Source organism: Rhododendron vialii, chromosome 7a, assembly GCF_030253575.1.
Source record: "Rhododendron vialii isolate Sample 1 chromosome 7a, ASM3025357v1".
Classification (NCBI taxonomy): domain Eukaryota; kingdom Viridiplantae; phylum Streptophyta; class Magnoliopsida; order Ericales; family Ericaceae; genus Rhododendron; species Rhododendron vialii.
Window position 1 is genome coordinate 20,238,622 of NC_080563.1, and position 16,202 is coordinate 20,254,823.

Genomic DNA, 16,202 nt, shown 5'->3' on the forward strand with positions numbered 1-16,202 from the left:
GAATGCGTTTAACTTTGGGCCTACCTGCTGGCCGCCTGTTCCGTGGAGGGTTTATAACTCGTTCACCTGCATTTGTAAAATCAGGAATGTCACTCTTTACAACTGGATATATGGGTTCTTCGTATGCACGACGATACGCATCGACAAGGTATAACGGATCCATGTGGTCCACCAAAGTTCCTTCCCCTCCGCAAGCTTTTATAATAACCGTTGCAGCATGCCTACAAATGAAACCGGTAGACTGCCATTTACCACAAGAGCACGTCCTTTCCTCAACAGACACTACCTTAGGGGGAAGACAACGCACCTCGTACAAACCACCCTTCGACATAATGATCCTCCACGACCTTCCTTTCTTGATAAATCGAGCTAACTTCTTATCCATATTCAGACAAATAACTGAATTCTATTTCATCGACTTTACTCTCCTATCTGCCATTTGCTTCATAATTTTGCGACGAAGTTCATCAACTAAATAAAAAACAGGCATTTCCCGAGCTTTAAGAATCCAATTGTTAAATGACTCCACAGCACTAGAGCTCATCTCACCGTACCGTTGACCTTTAAAATACGCGTTACTCCAATGCTCTTTAGGGACACTCGCAATAAAGGTCCTAGCTTTATCCCCACCAAATTGGTAAAAATCTTCCTCCGCAGCTTTGTAAACCGACACCGATGAAGCATATGCACATTTGTTGAACAATTCTACGAGCCTGTTCCGAAAACCTTTCCTAAACCGACCAGGAAAGTGATCCTTCAAGTTAAACTATAGGTGATAAAGACAATATGCATGATGACAACCGGAAAACATAATAGGAATGTTGTTGACAAGACCTGCGTTACGATCAGTAATAAAGGTAACAGGACGAGTGGACAATGTACTCCTCAAAAGGCCAAGAAACCAAGTCCAATTAGCATCATTTTCAGCGTCACAAATTGCATAAGCTATAGGGAATAAACCTGCACACGAATGATAAACGTATAACGTTATATGCGAACTTCTTTCATGTGTAGCTTCACATAATAGAACATACAATGTTATATATTAAAAAATGTACAAATGAAATATAATATATAAGGCTATAACATAAACAACGAACACAAACATACATTGATTTGCATCTTTTCCTGTTGCGGCAAGGAGTGTTCCTTTGAATCTATCTTTCAAATGGGTGGTATCAAGACACAGAAAAGGCCGACAGTAATTGAAACCCTTGATACAAGCATCAAACGTCACAAATAGCCGTGAAAACTCTTTGGTTACAGGATCAGATTTTAGCCTCAATACGCTCCCCGGATTCGTAGCCCTTGCAGCTTCAACGTACCACCGAAGCCTATCGAATGAACCTTCATAATCTCCATACAATTCCCCCCTTGCCTTCTCCGCATCTAACCAAGCATTATGATAGCACAAATTAAGACCATACTTGTCCGTAAACCAATCCTGCATGTCGATTGGAGAAGTCTTGGGTTTTTTCTCAACAATCCCAGCTATCTCATTCGCAACCAGAAGGGATGACACACGCTTATGCTTATTGGTTCGGTATGTTGACCCACAATTATGCTCATTATGACACTTTTTAATATGAAATACACCATTGGTCCTATTTAAAATAGCATGCACCTTCCATTCACACCCTGTACTAACACAAACAGCCGTAATCCTAAGTAAATCATTTTTCACGAAACGATACATGAAGCCATTCTCAATCGCGTATTTAGCCAACACAGCCCTGAACTCCTTCACACCTTTGGGAAACTCTTGTCCGACACCCTCTATCAAATTAGCCAAAGCTTCAGTCAAATACCTAGTCTCCGTATGTTTACAATACTTTTCCGCTGGGTCCATTCCATCCACATATTCTACCTCATCATCAACAACTTCATCAACATCATCCATTTCATCAATAGTACTACCAACAATTAACCGGCTACTATGTTCATTCTCGTCAACCTTTGCATTTATGCGATCACAATTACTAAGCAAGAAAAGCATGTTCTCAAAATCAGATTCATTCTAAAGAGCACAAAAACCATCCTCATAAGCATATGAAACAGAAAACCTCCCTACCGACAGATTCTTCCACCTATTACAAATGCTACTTAAGACATCCTTCAACCTACCACCACCCGATAACCTCACCGGAAAAATCTCCAACCCATACTTACAAATAAACATGACTGTTGAATCCATAACAACTGCACACGTAACAATACACAACAAAAACAAAAACCGATAAATAATGTTATATATCAAAAAGAGGACAAAGTTTCAAACATATATGATCATATATTTGCGTATGTCATATGTAACTCGTAACTCTATATACAATGTCATATAACGTTATATAATATCAATAACGTTATATCAGTTTCAAAAACGTTATATAAGAACACTAACGTTATATGCATAGTATCTGGAAAGGATAATATAGAATGTCAAATAACGTTATATAAGTATAACGTTGTTATACTTATATATACTTATATAACGTTGTATATAGAGACAGAGAATGAGAGAGAGACGACAGAGAGAGACGAGAGAGATAGAGAGAGACAGAGACGATAGAGAGAATGAGAGAGATACCTAAGATAGAGAGATTGCCGACAACATCAACAGAGAGATACGATAGAGATAGAGAGAGAGAGAGTGAGAGCGATACCCGAGATGGAGGGAGGCGATACTGCTTGGATCAATATAGGGAGACGACAGACGATCACCGGAGAAAATTTATGCGAGATCAATCGATTTTTGCGAGACTGCTCTTTCTCTCTGTCGCTCTATTCAGCGTAACCGTTATTTCCCGAGATCTTTGCGTGAGTGATTTCAAACGTAGGATAATGGGGTAAACGGAAGAGATTTGAATGGGAGGGTAAATTTGTAAGGCATTATTTCCCTTTTAAAATGTAGTGGACTTTATGCCTTATCAAATACATATTAGTGGACTTAGTGGGTAACAAATTTGATCAGTGGACCTAATGGCTTAAAAGTAGGCTATAGTGGACCCTAGGCCAATTTTTTATATAAATAACTGCACATGGAAATGGTGTGAAATTTCATGATTTCTTATGAAGAGTGAACGATTTAAATTTAAAGTTATGGGTACATATGAACATGTACATACCATGCATATATAGATTTTGTGGGGTGTGGGGCCCACCTCGGATTCCACAGGGATGATTCGAATCGCTTATTATTTTTAAAACTTTTTTTTATGAAGTCCTGTAAAAAATCAGTTCAACTTCGCCTTTACAAATTCAGAAAAAATCCTTACCGATATCAGGGGTTGAGCTGATTTTTTACAGGGCTCCATAAAAAAAATTTAAAAATAATGGACGATTCGAATCATCTCTGTGCGATCCGAAGTAGGTCCCACAATACTCATATGTGCATGGTATGTACATATCATATGTACCCGTAGCACTTCATTATATCTTTCCTTTGTGTTAATCTGTACAAACCTGACTTTTATGTGCAAAGATGTCCGATCAAATTACTTTGGTCTAGCAATACAAAAAAGGGCAGCATGTCTCACTATAAATGGAACTACTGGTACAGATACAAATCTTATTTTTGCCCCGTTTTGAGTCTCAAAAAATTAATGATCAGAACCGCTCATTTTATTTAAAATACTTTATTTACGGCTCCTGCGAAAAATAAGCTCAATCCGATATCTGTTCAGACACCTCCAAAACGTCCAATTTTGTCCCAGAATTCAAGCTTGAATTCTAGAGCAAAATTTGAATGTTTCGTAAATGCTCTTGCTTATACCGGATTGAGCTTATTTTTTGCAGGGACCATAAGTAAAGTATTTCAAACAAAATGAGCGACTCCGATCATTTTTTTAAGACCCAAAATGGATCCAGAGAGGGGTTTATACCCACTGGTACAGATTCTTCATATGTACCATTAAAGTTTTTGATTTTTTAATTTGAGCAATACTGCGGACATACATGGATATGAACAAAATTGGACATATATATACTTGTCTATGTGTCATGCTTCCTAGTATCACATATATGATTCTATGCAAATGACATAATATCCGATACATTTTTTTTTTTTACCTATATTATATACATTAGTGAGGGTTGGCAAAAAATTAGTAAGTTAACGACTAAAAGCAGTTTGATGTCTTTCTATAGAATTGAACCCTGTTGAACCTCAAACCTTTCCTTTGAAAGTCAAATGGTACATCCAGATAGGTTAAGAGCCGCATCTATTTTGTATACATTTATCTTCTGATTTGGTTCGTCTATTAGTGTACGCGTCTGTGTCTGGTTTGGGTCTAGAGATCTAATTTGCGCATGCTCGTCAATACATTTTCTTTCCAATACTCTCATAATTCATTCTCTATCTATCTATTTATCTCTTTTAATATTTTAAAAATTTCCCACAAAACATAAACCAAGTGTACTTGTACTTGCGCAAGAGATATTTGAACATGGGTAAAAACTATCTCGAGAACTTGTGAAGTTTCGTTTGTCCTTTTTATTTCTTTCAGATGGGGAACCAGTGGTTCGAGAGCTGACACCACCTCCCACTATATATCCAGTCGGGTTAATCTCTCTCTCTCTCTCTCTCTCTCTCTCTTGTTTAGAACACTCATGAACATTTGATGGTTACTGTTCTTTTTCTTCTTGGTCTTCAAGAAATTGAATGCGAATGGGTTTCAACTTAAATCTCAAATTGGTTACTCCAATTCGCTCCCCTTTTCTCTCCAATGCAGCATCTTGGTCTTCCTTATACACATGTAAGTCCCCATTTACGATTCAATTATAGACCTATGTAAAAAGCAGTGTCAGTTACTGTTTAATTTGTCAGTTATTGCAAAATGTACTGCAAATTGATCACTTTGATAAGTTTATTACAAAATACTGGGTTTTGTTCGGAGTGAATTTATTTTAATTTATAGGTTTAATAGTTATTTGAATTTATGGCTGGGGTTGGATTTTGGATTTATGGAGGGATTTTGTGGAATGTAAAAGTAAAGTCTATTTTTTGAAGGCTGTGTATCTCTGTTCCCTTTTCCTATTCGTTTAGTTCCACAACTTATTAAAGTGAACCCCAAGGGGTCGGTCGTGCGGGTGTCTGACAGCAAGTAAAGGGTTTATTTTCCAAGCTCGCAGGTTCGACTGCCACATTAGCTAAATACGCCTGGGGCCACTGGATGTGTATTCGGTCGATAATTCAGGATCCTGGATGAGTTGATATGCTCGTAAGCTGGATTGTATACCTGGTTTGTGGGGGAAAAAAGAACTTACTATAGTTGCTAGGATGAGACACACACCGAAAAGTCTATTTTAGTGTTATGGAAAGATCAATACTTGTTCAGGCATGTGCTCCGATAAAATTATTGAAAATAGCTTTATATATGACAAAGGCTCGGTTTTGGACTTTTGAGATATGTAGGTCCGAATGTAGCCATGTAAGTATTCAACTTTCATAACTAAATGAGAGTATTGCAAATTTAGTTTCTAAGCTAGGTTTTTTGCATTTTCATTGGGTTCCATAAATCACGTACCCTTCCATATTTAATAGTCTGAGAAGGGTTGAAATTTGCTGTCTCTTACCTAAAGATGTCCATGAACTTGGTGAACCTACTCCTATTCTCATTTGAGATTCCCCTCCTTTTTTGATGTGTATTTTCGCCTCCCATCGAGATCATGAATTGTGTTTCTGCTCACATTATTTTACACAAGCAACATATAACAGTACTTTAATTTTCTAAGGATTTTCTAAGCGGATGAAGGACTAGTGTTTGACTTCCCAAGATGGTCTTATCCTGGTGTTAATGGAGGAATTGCAACCGTAAGAAGAGTTAGTATTAGGATCTCTTTGTCCTTGGTCAGCCATATGGTGAAGAATTTCGGTTTATTTCTTCATTCGAGTTTGACGTATATGTTTTATTGTATATCGATATTCTTTCTAGATTCGAGGATGAACCACAAAATCTAACAAAAGAAAAAGAGTATTACCGGAGATTAAATACCTCGTTATTGAACTTATGGTGATAGAAATCCTAAACAACAAAGAGGGCAATTGACTTTCTCACCAATGGAAACTCGTCCATGCACTCCAAGGGTAAAGTTATCCAGTCTTGTACCTTTACTGGCTTCACATTCATTTTCTTTGTGTGTCCAAGTAGTCCAACTGGCTTAGGCATCGAAGTTCCAGCTGTCCATCTGTTGTGGCCTGCGGGTCACTAATTGTACCTTCTTTTTTGGGCCCTCAGACTTGGCCAACTTGCACCCAAGATTTCGCCCCTACAATTATTTTATCTATTGTCTCGTGATTTTCTTTGTTAAATACAAAACAAAAAACCTATAAGTTTTCTCGTTGAACAAGTACCGTGCCTGTTGAGATGGTTAGTCTTCAAAGAATCCCAAGCATTTGTTTCAGCCATGACTTTGGTGTTTCCCATAATGTTCAACCCTTTTTGTTCTGGGTGTTTATGATTCCTTACGGAACTTTTTGACAATAATTAGTTGATTACCCAAGTCAATTCTTTTAATTTTTTTGCATTTGTCAAATCTCAAAACCGTTTCTTTGCTAGAATCTAATGTACGGAATCAACCTAGGAAAGTTGTTGAGTTTTACAGAGACTTGGTCATACAGATGGTTGGGATTTTGATAATGCAGCATTGGTAACACTCAAAGTTGACAACTGTCGGTGTTGTAGTTGTTTAAGTAGGTGGTATTCTGGTATGTTTTGGAGTTCTAGAACGTGTATTTATCTTTCATGTTTTTGTCAAGTAAGATTGATTGCTATGATGCATATGACTACCTATTTATCAGCTATTGAGTTGATATTTCGAACTCAGATGAAAGATAAAGCTTAGGAAACGAAATCATAGCTAAGGAGAATCCTTCGTTTTAGGAAACAGATGGGAAAAATCAGCCGTGAACCAAACCCCAAAGGTTCCTTCCTCCTCATTCATCTAAAACATGTTGGAAACATGGTTTTTGAAAACCTTATGCCTTGTTTGGATGGTGTTTTGAAAATTTTTGAGTTTGGTTTTTGGGTAATGATTGGAGAGAGAAATTAGAGTAATAATTGGAGATAGGGGTAATGAGTAGGTAGAGATAGAGAAAAAAATGAGAATAATGATTGGAGAGAGGAGAGAGAAGTGAGAGTAATGATTGAAAGTAGGGGTAATGAGTGTTTTTTGAGTTAATTTTTTTTTTTTTTTCAAAATCCCATCCAAAAAAGGCATTAATTTTGGTGATTCAAATTAATATTGGTGGTTAAAAACTGTTAAGGAGTGATTGAGAAATTGACTCCAAAATTTAAATTGAATATTGGTTGAAGAAATTCAATTAAGATTAAAACCATTTTTGGAGTTAAGTATTTTAATGGATAAGTTGCAACTTTAAGTTGTGTTTGTTTGAGGCATCACTTCACCATTGGCAGATGCGTCTCTCTGGATCTTTTTCAAAATGGCACGATTTCCTTTGGATTTTTCTAAGAAGGCATCTCTTCCTCTATACATATTGCCCCTTTTGTGCATCATTTTAAGTCCAATTTTCGCATGTGTATATGTAATTTTCTTCATTCAGAGTTAGTGTTGATGGAATACAAAACGCTGAGTGATTTGATGTACCATAGATTGTTGTTATGCTTCTCAGTTTTATCATGGGACACAGACGTCTATTCAAATCGTAAGCTCTATGGCAGGGCAAAATCTGTCTTAAGGAGATAGTGTCAAACACTAGGCTTGATCTGTAAGTTTTACATCTGGTTGATGTTTCTATTCGGTTCAATTTACATACAACTAAGACATATTTCCTAACAAAGCATGCTTGCTCAAATGGCTCTTTTTTCTATCCAACTAGTCCAATTTTTACGCCTTTGTATTTTTCTACCAATGAAAGAGAGTTCAACATTCTTATTCATTTAGTTGATATTTTGAAAATGCATTGGTGGAAAGGAAAAATTCACGTATCTTATAGGGTGAGTGAAGAATGGAATTGATTCAGTTGGATGGTACCAACCAAATTTAGTTCTGATTCCCATTTGATAGTTGAATTAAGCATTTAGTTCGCTACGAGACATACCGTCTAAATTTGATTACTTTCAGAAAAGAAAGATAATACTTTATAGGGCAAAATGCAGATTACTTGCCTGTGGTTTGGCCCTGGCATTTCACTGCCCTTGCATGCGGAAATGACCAACTTGCCTCCTCATGGTTTTGGACTAAAATGCAATTGGTAACTCTGTTAACTACATATCCAAAATTACCTCGATGTCCTTGTCTTTTTCCTGGGCATCCTCCCCCTATTTATCCCTGCTCTCTGTGTATGTTAAATACACCTACTTTGATTCCATATTAAGTTAAAACTGCGTATACTGTAAATTAATTTATTACCAGAGATGCTCTACATTCGAGTCTAGCTTTATTTACACTATTTTTTCCATTCCCAGTCTTATGTTAGGGCCTAGGTGTTTGTTTTGCACCTTCTGTCAGTTTGGATGGTCAATATAACTGTAGCACTTCACTCCAAAACCACGAGGAGGTAAGTTGGTTATTTCCAAAATTTTCAGGAGGTAAATTTCCGAAGGTCCAAACCGGAAGGAGTTTTACCCTACTTTATAAGAGCCCTAGCAGTGCGATATGCGAGTTTTATCCTGAGTTTAGTGTATTTTGTTCAGATGATTGGTCCTGTACTCCTGTTCTGTTTTCTAAGCTTGATTTTTCGTAATTATAAAGCTAGATGCAGGGACCCTTCATATGACTCCGGGACGGTGCCTTTTGCCTTTTTTATTTCCTGGCAAGGTGAAAATCTGTACAATGATCCTCCGAAAGCACACAAATCTTCATCAGCTCAACAGACTGCAGAAAAAGAGTACTTAGAAATGGAAGGAGTAAAGGTTCTTCTATATCAAATAATTCTTACGAAGTTTTCATCATTTCTGCTAATAATTCCTGGTCACTTATCTAATGGATACGTACTTTAATTCAGATCCTTCAGATGACTACTGGAGAGAACAAGTTACAAGGAAGAAAGGCATCCCATTTTGGCTTATTAATGGAAAATCTTGATACGTTGGAGGCAACGTTCGCTGACTCATATGTGGGAAGGTTGGAAAGAGATATTTTAGGACAACTGGAAAGGGTTGGAGCTCTTAAATTATTCCATAGCTGTCTATCGAAGACCCTTAAATCCCCAACCTTTTTTGACTTGTCTGACATGTCAACTCAGCTTATTAAACAGCCTTTGATTAATGAAGCTGTGGATGTCCACATTGGTGAGATTGTTGTTCGCTCAAGGAAGAAAGAAGAAAGAAAATCAAGAAGAGGGAGAGGTTCACCAAAAGCTTCGATGCTGGCATTGCCCTCAAAATCAATTCAAAAGGACTCTCAATCAAAATTGCCATCAAATTCTAGAAGTAGAAGACTATCAATTGCTAGGAATGAGGCTGAAATGTCGAGACAATTTAAGGTTATTTCCTGTTCCTCGTAGAGCAACTCCAATCAAGTTTTCTGCCGAGAGCAATAAAATAATGCTATTTTGTTGATCAAGTTACTTCTAAGAGGATGACTAAACTCCAACTATAACCCTCTATTTTTCCTCAAAAAATCTCACCCCCAAGATTTAAAACCCTTCAAAGTTTTGTTGATCCAATGGCTTGGTCATTTGTTTCCATGTGGAATTCAGTGCACCAAAATTATCATTATTTTTAATTAAGTATGTGTAAAAAAATCTCACCCCCAAGATTTAAAACCCTTCAAAGTTTTGTCGATCCAATGGCTCGGTCATTTGTTTCCATGTGGAATTCAGTGCACCAAAATTATCATTATTTTTAATTAAGTATGTGTAACAATATTAGGGTCACTTTAAAGGTTTTGTTGATGTGCTTTCATTAAGACCAACTTTAAAATATTCGATCTACACACTAATGGTTGGGTGTATGTTGTCAATCTGAGAAAATAAATTGAATATTAAGCTGATGAGGATGCAGTTGGAATAGTTACATGGTGATGATCCTCTGTATTTTTCCCCATCTCTAGATATGGGGGGGGGGGGGGGGGGGGGTTGGGGGAGGGAATCAAAATCCAATCTCCATAAATAGAGATGGATTTAAAGATGCATGGGAGTGCTTTTCAAATGTTAATACGAAGATATGTTGTTTGGAGTTGCTTTTAAGCAGGATCATCTTCTTCCTTCATGCTTTGGGAGTGACTAATCGTTTTTGTATCATGTAATTATTACAGTTGGTTGATGACTTGGAAAGACTTAAAACTGCGTTGGAAGAAGAAACTGGACGAGTAGCTAGCTTGAGTAGCTGGGCGGAAGCTGCCAGAATGGACAAGAAGATATTACTTCAGCATTTGCGTTCCGGTTGGTATTGTAAGGACGCGCTGCTGAGAAGTGCACACTCCCTAGTTCTGTACCTTGCGAGAAACTACAGGGGATTTGGCTTGGCCTTTGAAGATATAATTCAGGTTCGTCAAATATACTTTTATGTGGATTTACTTCTTTTTATTTTTATTTTCATTTACTTTTTCAGTTTGATTTAATGACATGATTCTTTAACCTAAATATTTGGATTACGTTTGAGCGATCACGTCTGAATACCACATTTGGGTTTTACCTGTTGTGGTGCCTTACATGCCACTAAACATATAATCTGATGGCCTAGCCACCCAGAAAACAAATCAAGATGTGTTTTATTTATTCTCTTACTGAAATGAAGGGAGAGTCTCATTTTGTCACTCATTTCCCAAGGACAGTTTCTAGCTTTCAAATCTCTCTATGCCGTTAGTGAAGCTTTTACTCGAATTTTGTCCTTAAATCTGATTTTGCACATTGGAGTGTTTCACATCAAATGAAGCCTCTTACTTGTATTTATGATGAGTACCTAACATGGAAAGATGAAAGAACAAAATGCTGAGGGAAACAAGTTGAAAATTTGAAATAGCATTAGAGGAAGCTCTCTCCCACTGTCCATTTTACTTTCCCTTCATTTTCTGTTCAGAACCAAACAAAGTAAAATAATTAATGTATTCATTCCCCAAGTTCCAAATTGAGTCTTAAAATAATTAACATATGATTCCAGACTGATTTTGAAGTTTACCTTACATTGCATAATACAGGCAGGGAAATTTGGTTTGTTGCAAGGTGCAATGAGGTTTGACCACACAAGGGGATACAAATTCTCAACTTATGTTCAGTACTGGATAAGGAGGTCAATGTCAAGATTTGTAGAACAGCATTCTAGGGGGATTCGAATTCCGGTATATACTCTTTTCCTATATTGCTACTGGATTTCGTTATATTGAAGCCAGAAGTTACTCTCTTTATTGCTTTCCCATCCGAATTTTATGTAGGCCTCTTTGAGCAAGTCGATGAATCAGATAAAGAAAGCTCGGAATTTCCTATACAGAACCCATGGGAGATACCCAGACGATGATGAAATTGCAAAGTTCACAGGCTTGTCCCTAGCTAATATACAATCAGCCAGGCAGTGCTTTAGAGTTGTGGGTTCAATTGATGAGAGACTGGGGGATTCTTTTGGAGCTAAATTTATGGTATGGCCCTTTTTTTGTATTCTGCTTCCAACCTCATTCAAACCAACATTTGTTTCCTCATCGGCAATCCTACTTGTTCATTGAGCCTCATCCTCTATGTTAAAGATGTGTTTAATTCGATTCTCCTCTTCCATCCAATCCTAGTGCTCTATTATTTCTAGGAAAATAAAGGTTTTGTGATCCGTGAGGATTTTGGAACTTATAATTGCAGTTATAATTGCACAGTGGCTGCTCTGCACAAAAATGAAAAACATGTTTTGATTGTTTTTTGGGGCTTAGCTACAGGAGTTTGAGTATAAAAGTAATTAAAGAGCCATTCATCAAGCTTTATGCATGCTCTTTATTATTTTGAACTTTGCATCCACATCATCTACCGCTTTTAATCCCATGTGCGTATAACTGCAGTTTTGTACAATTCAATTTGGTAACAGAATTAAATTTATTAAAATACACTGGCACAGTAAAAGGTAACTAGGGCTCCGTTTGGTTGGACGTAAAATATTTTACAACTGAAAATGTTTTTCATGTAAAACATTTTACTGGAAAACACAAGTTTTACAATTGTTTTCCAGTGTTTGGTTGAATTATAATTTTACTATTACACAAACTAATAGTCCACCCATCTAATTTGCCTGAAGTAGTATTAAAGTGAAAGTATTTCTTCATGTTTGGAGGAAGTCCAGGAGAGAGATGAAGGCCAAGGGGTGCCTAGGAATGCAAATGGGTAGAGAGAGGGAGAGTCTGGCTGTTGGGAGACAGAGAGAGAGTCCTTTTTGCATGTTGATTGACGTGGCCATGAGGGAATTCAAGAATACTTTGTTGCCCAGTTATTTCAATAGAGGTGATGGTCGAATGGGCAAACAGATGCGTAGAGTCAGAAATTGACTTACCGAGTTTTCGAGAGTCGAGTGTTTTACGGCCAAAGATGTAAAACATTTTCCAAAAAAAGTTCATTTTGCGGGCATTTCAACAACCAAACCATGGAAATTATGTAAAATGCTCTTGGCAAAAATATTTTACGTCCAAACAAATGGAGCCTAGGTTACACTACTGCTGTATTTGTGTATGCGATAAATATTTTCAAGCATCTGCATTTTCTTTAGGGATGGATGAGGTTTTCAAGCGTCTGCTTTTTTTTTGGATGGATGAGGGGTGTTTATACTCATTTTGGGAAGGTTAAATTAATGTGGAGAACTCTGAGAAATTCTTTGTTGGGAGGGAGGGAGAGAGAGAGAGAGAGAGAGAGAGAGAGAGAGAGAGAGAGAGAGATCCAATGCCCGGTATTCTAATTCCTAATGCAATCTCTTCCAAATGTTTCACTAAGCTCATCCATGAAACATGTTTTAGGAATAATTTCCTTTCTCCAGTCTGTTACAAATGCAGGAATGGTGATGATACGGTCTTCTATTCTCCTTTTCCTCCAAGATTCCTACAATCTGAACTTAGCCTTTGAGAGATGCTGTTATTAATGGTTAACTTGTGTTGCCATGGTGCAGGAGTTTACACCAGACACATCAGTAGAGAGCACTGAAGAATTTGTAGTGAGGCAGCAAATGGTAAAAGAAATACATGACCTCCTGAAAACCCTTGATCTGACAGAGAGGCAAGTGTTGGTCATGAGATTTGGGCTTTGTGGCCACCACCGCAAGTCACTTCAGGAGATTGGGACGTGTTTCCAAGTAAGCAAAGAGTGGATACGTAGGGTAGAGCTAAAAGCTCTGAGAAAACTAAGGGATGAAGGAACCCATAGAAATTTGAGCCATTATTTGCAACTGTAGTTGCGGATTAGTCTAACCAGCTTATTCGATGAGCTTTTTAGAGTGGTGATTGGAATCTTCATTCTTGTCAACTTCTGAGTTTCGACAAGGCCAGATGAATCAGTGTAGTAAATACCAAAAGCGTTTTAATTCTGGTGAATTTCTGAAGAATTGAAGTTGTTTTGTTGAATTCAAATTGAAACTCATGTCTGCATTATGATGACTAGTTTTGGTGGTTGTTCCCTGTGCAGCGTTCCGGATGACTATCCAACGGCGGCATCAACTCTGCTACAAAGATTGACTTTTGTTATCCTTAATTCCTTCCAAATGTGTCATGTTTCTTCCCCTTTTTCCTCTTTCTTAATTTGTTATATTTCGGTTAGTATCCGATGGTGACGGGAGAGTAACGACATGTGTCAAGTATCCTGCCGATTTCCGGCATGATTGGTTTGACACTCAACAGCCTGGAATGCAATCTTCGAAATAGTGTAGAAAATTAATACTGTATGTTTGGCTCTACAAAAGAACTCCCAAGTGATATTCTCAGCCTGGAATGTTATCTTCGAAATATTGTAGAAAAGTAATACATATTTGGCTCCACAAAAGAACTCCCAAGTGATGTTCTCCCAAAGTTGCTGATCCTAGTTTTCTCCATTTTTCTTTTTTCTTCTCTCTCTGCTTCTTGATTAGCATTGTCCTACAGGTTTCTATATTATGTGGATCTGCCAGGGCATAGCATATTTCTGTTTGAAAAGCTATTTGAGCTAAAAAGTCGTTTGGCTTTTTTGCATCTGATTATTTTAGGTATGTTGGTGCAGCACTTTTGAACTTCTTGTTAGATTCTAAGCTGGCTAATATGCTGTGAAGTGTGAGCCTCGTATTTGGTTAAGGTAGGCAATTGAATTGAATGGTTAATTTTGTGGCCTTAAACCTGGATTGAGAACATATGATGCAATAACTAATTTGGGCAAATGGGCAGAAAATGAGTCTTATGCTCAATTTGCTCTGTATATCTGTCATCTAGGGAATATGCGCAAGCACGAGTTTGATTTCTGACAATCAGTAAGAGAGAAATTACAAATATAAGAAGACATACATGAAAATTTGGAGCCAATCACCCAAACAAATTTGCTTTCTTTTTCTCGGTCGAGATACGGCTTCTTGAACCTTTTGAATCGAGCTCGTACCTAAAGATGCACACAATAACACATCAGATAAAACAAGGGGAGTCAAACCTCAGATACCTAGTATAGTCAACTGGAACATGAAGGTTGAATAAAACTGTCGAAATACTTTGATATTTATTCTTCTCACAATGAGGTACAATATATAGACTGAATACAAGGTAAAATAAGGAAAGAAAATCAAATCAAATCAAATCCCTAACTGATCCCTAATTGATTAGGTACTGATCCCTAATTGATTCTACCTAATCAAATCCCTAATTGATTCTACCAAATTGAGTAACTTCCTAATTACATTCAATACATTAAATACAGTCAACACTCCCCCTCAAGCTGGAGCATAAACATCGTGTACTCCAAGCTTGTGACAAATAGTATCAATGGAAGTCTTGGGAAGTGCCTTGGTGAAAATATCAGCCAGTTGAGAACCTGAAGGAACAAAAGGAGTGCTAATATCTTTAGATTCCACCTTTGACCGAATGAAATGACAATCAACTTCAATGTGTTTGGTCCTCTCATGGAATACTGGATTATTAGCAATGTGGATAGCAGCTTGATTATCACAATATAGAGGAGTAGGACCATGTACTAGGATCCCAAACTCTTGTAGAAGTGTGCGCAACCAAGTCAACTCACCAGCGGTATGAGCCATTGCTCTATACTCTGCCTCAGCACTAGATCGTGCTACAACTGACTGTTTCTTACTTCTCCATGTCACAAGATTGCCTCCTATAAAGGTGCAATAGCCAGTAGTAGAACGACGATCAGCAGGAGATCCTGCCCAGTCAGCATCTGTATATCCTTCAATACGAAGATGTCCAGATGATTTGTAGAGAAGTCCACGTCCGGGAGCATTTTTTAGATACTTCAAGATACGAACAACTGCCTCCATATGAGGAACTCGAGGACGAGTCATAAATTGACTGACAACGCTAACTGCATAGGAGATATCGGGTCGAGTAATAGTTAGATAAATAAGTTTTCCCACAAGCCTCCGATACATCTCAGGGTCGTCAATCAGCTCACCATCTTCAGGCATTAACTTAAGATTAGTCTCCATGGGAGTAGCTACAGGTTTAGACCCAATATAACCTGTATCTTTCAAGAGATCAAGAGTGTACTTCCTTTGTGATAAACTGATACCCGCTTTGGAACGAGCCACCTCAATGCCAAGGAAATATCGAAGCTTGCCTAGATCTTTGGTAAGAAAGCTAGAACCAAGATGGCGAATTAGTGTTTGAATCCCAATGCTATCTCTACCAGTGATGACGATATCATCCACATAGACCACAAGAATCACAATACCACGAGTGGTCTTTTTAAAGAACACAGAGTGATCAGCCTGACTCCGAGTCATACCATGAGAAATAATAGTATTATTGAACTTATCGAACCAAGCCCGCGGAGACTGTTTGAGGCCATATATAGATTTGTGGAGACGACACACATACTCCCCCTTGGACTCAAAACCGGGTGGTTGTGCCATATAGACAGTCTCAGACAGATCCCCATGTAGAAAGGCATTCTTAACATCAAGCTGGTGGAGAGGCCAATCAAGATTTGCCGCAAGAGAGATAACAATTCGTACAGAATTAAGTTTGGCCACTGGAGAAAAAGTCTCAGTATAATCAAGTCCATAGGTTTGGGTGAAACCTTTGGCCACAAGACGAGCTTTCAGTCGATCAAGAGTACCATCAGGATTTTGTTTGACAGTAAACACCCAACG

At 37.8% G+C, this 16,202-nt stretch overlaps 2 protein-coding genes across 7 annotated transcripts; one reads left to right on the forward strand and one right to left on the reverse strand.

Moving 5' to 3' along the window:
- Nucleotides 1–406: 406 nt before the first annotated feature.
- On the reverse strand, nucleotides 407–3,132 carry LOC131332774 (uncharacterized). Its single transcript, XM_058367072.1, has 5 exons — nucleotides 3,126–3,132; nucleotides 2,072–2,199; nucleotides 1,111–2,017; nucleotides 863–960; nucleotides 407–766 (listed from the first exon to the last, which is right to left on the reverse strand). The coding sequence occupies exons 1-5, from the start codon at nucleotides 3,130–3,132 to the stop codon at nucleotides 407–409; spliced, it is 1,500 nt and encodes a 499-aa protein (XP_058223055.1).
- Nucleotides 3,133–4,429: 1,297 nt separating this feature from the next.
- On the forward strand, nucleotides 4,430–13,946 carry LOC131333206 (RNA polymerase sigma factor sigC). 6 transcript variants are annotated; one of them, XM_058367611.1, is made up of 8 exons: nucleotides 4,430–4,754; nucleotides 8,713–8,873; nucleotides 8,966–9,445; nucleotides 10,219–10,449; nucleotides 11,101–11,241; nucleotides 11,335–11,535; nucleotides 13,032–13,214; nucleotides 13,544–13,946. In XM_058367611.1, exons 1-8 carry the CDS (start codon nucleotides 4,661–4,663, stop codon nucleotides 13,553–13,555), a joined length of 1,503 nt encoding a protein of 500 aa, XP_058223594.1. In that variant the 5' UTR covers nucleotides 4,430–4,660; the 3' UTR covers nucleotides 13,556–13,946. The 6 variants fall into 6 exon arrangements, with proteins under 6 accessions (XP_058223594.1, XP_058223591.1, XP_058223592.1 ...); XM_058367610.1 differs by adding an exon at nucleotides 8,427–8,518 and having other exon boundaries at nucleotides 4,441–4,754; nucleotides 8,717–8,873; nucleotides 13,032–13,946; XM_058367608.1 differs by having other exon boundaries at nucleotides 13,032–13,946.
- The last annotated feature ends 2,256 nt before the right edge of the window (nucleotides 13,947–16,202 follow it).

Excerpts from the sequence above, each read along its gene's own strand:
- LOC131332774 (XM_058367072.1), bottom strand. Across the intron at positions 961-1,110 it reads AGGAAAAGATGCAAATCAAT|GTTTATTCCCTATAGCTTAT; the intron begins GTATGTTTGTGT and ends ATTCGTGTGCAG. Across the intron at positions 767-862 it reads GTACATTGTCCACTCGTCCT|TTTAACTTGAAGGATCACTT; the intron begins GTTACCTTTATT and ends TATCACCTATAG.
- LOC131333206 (XM_058367608.1), top strand. The coding sequence starts at position 4,661 with ATGCGAATGGGTTTCAACTTAAATCTCAAATTGGTTACTCCAATTCGC. Across the intron at positions 4,755-8,712 it reads TTGGTCTTCCTTATACACAT|CTAGATGCAGGGACCCTTCA; the intron begins GTAAGTCCCCAT and ends GTAATTATAAAG. Across the intron at positions 9,446-10,218 it reads AAATGTCGAGACAATTTAAG|TTGGTTGATGACTTGGAAAG; the intron begins GTTATTTCCTGT and ends TAATTATTACAG.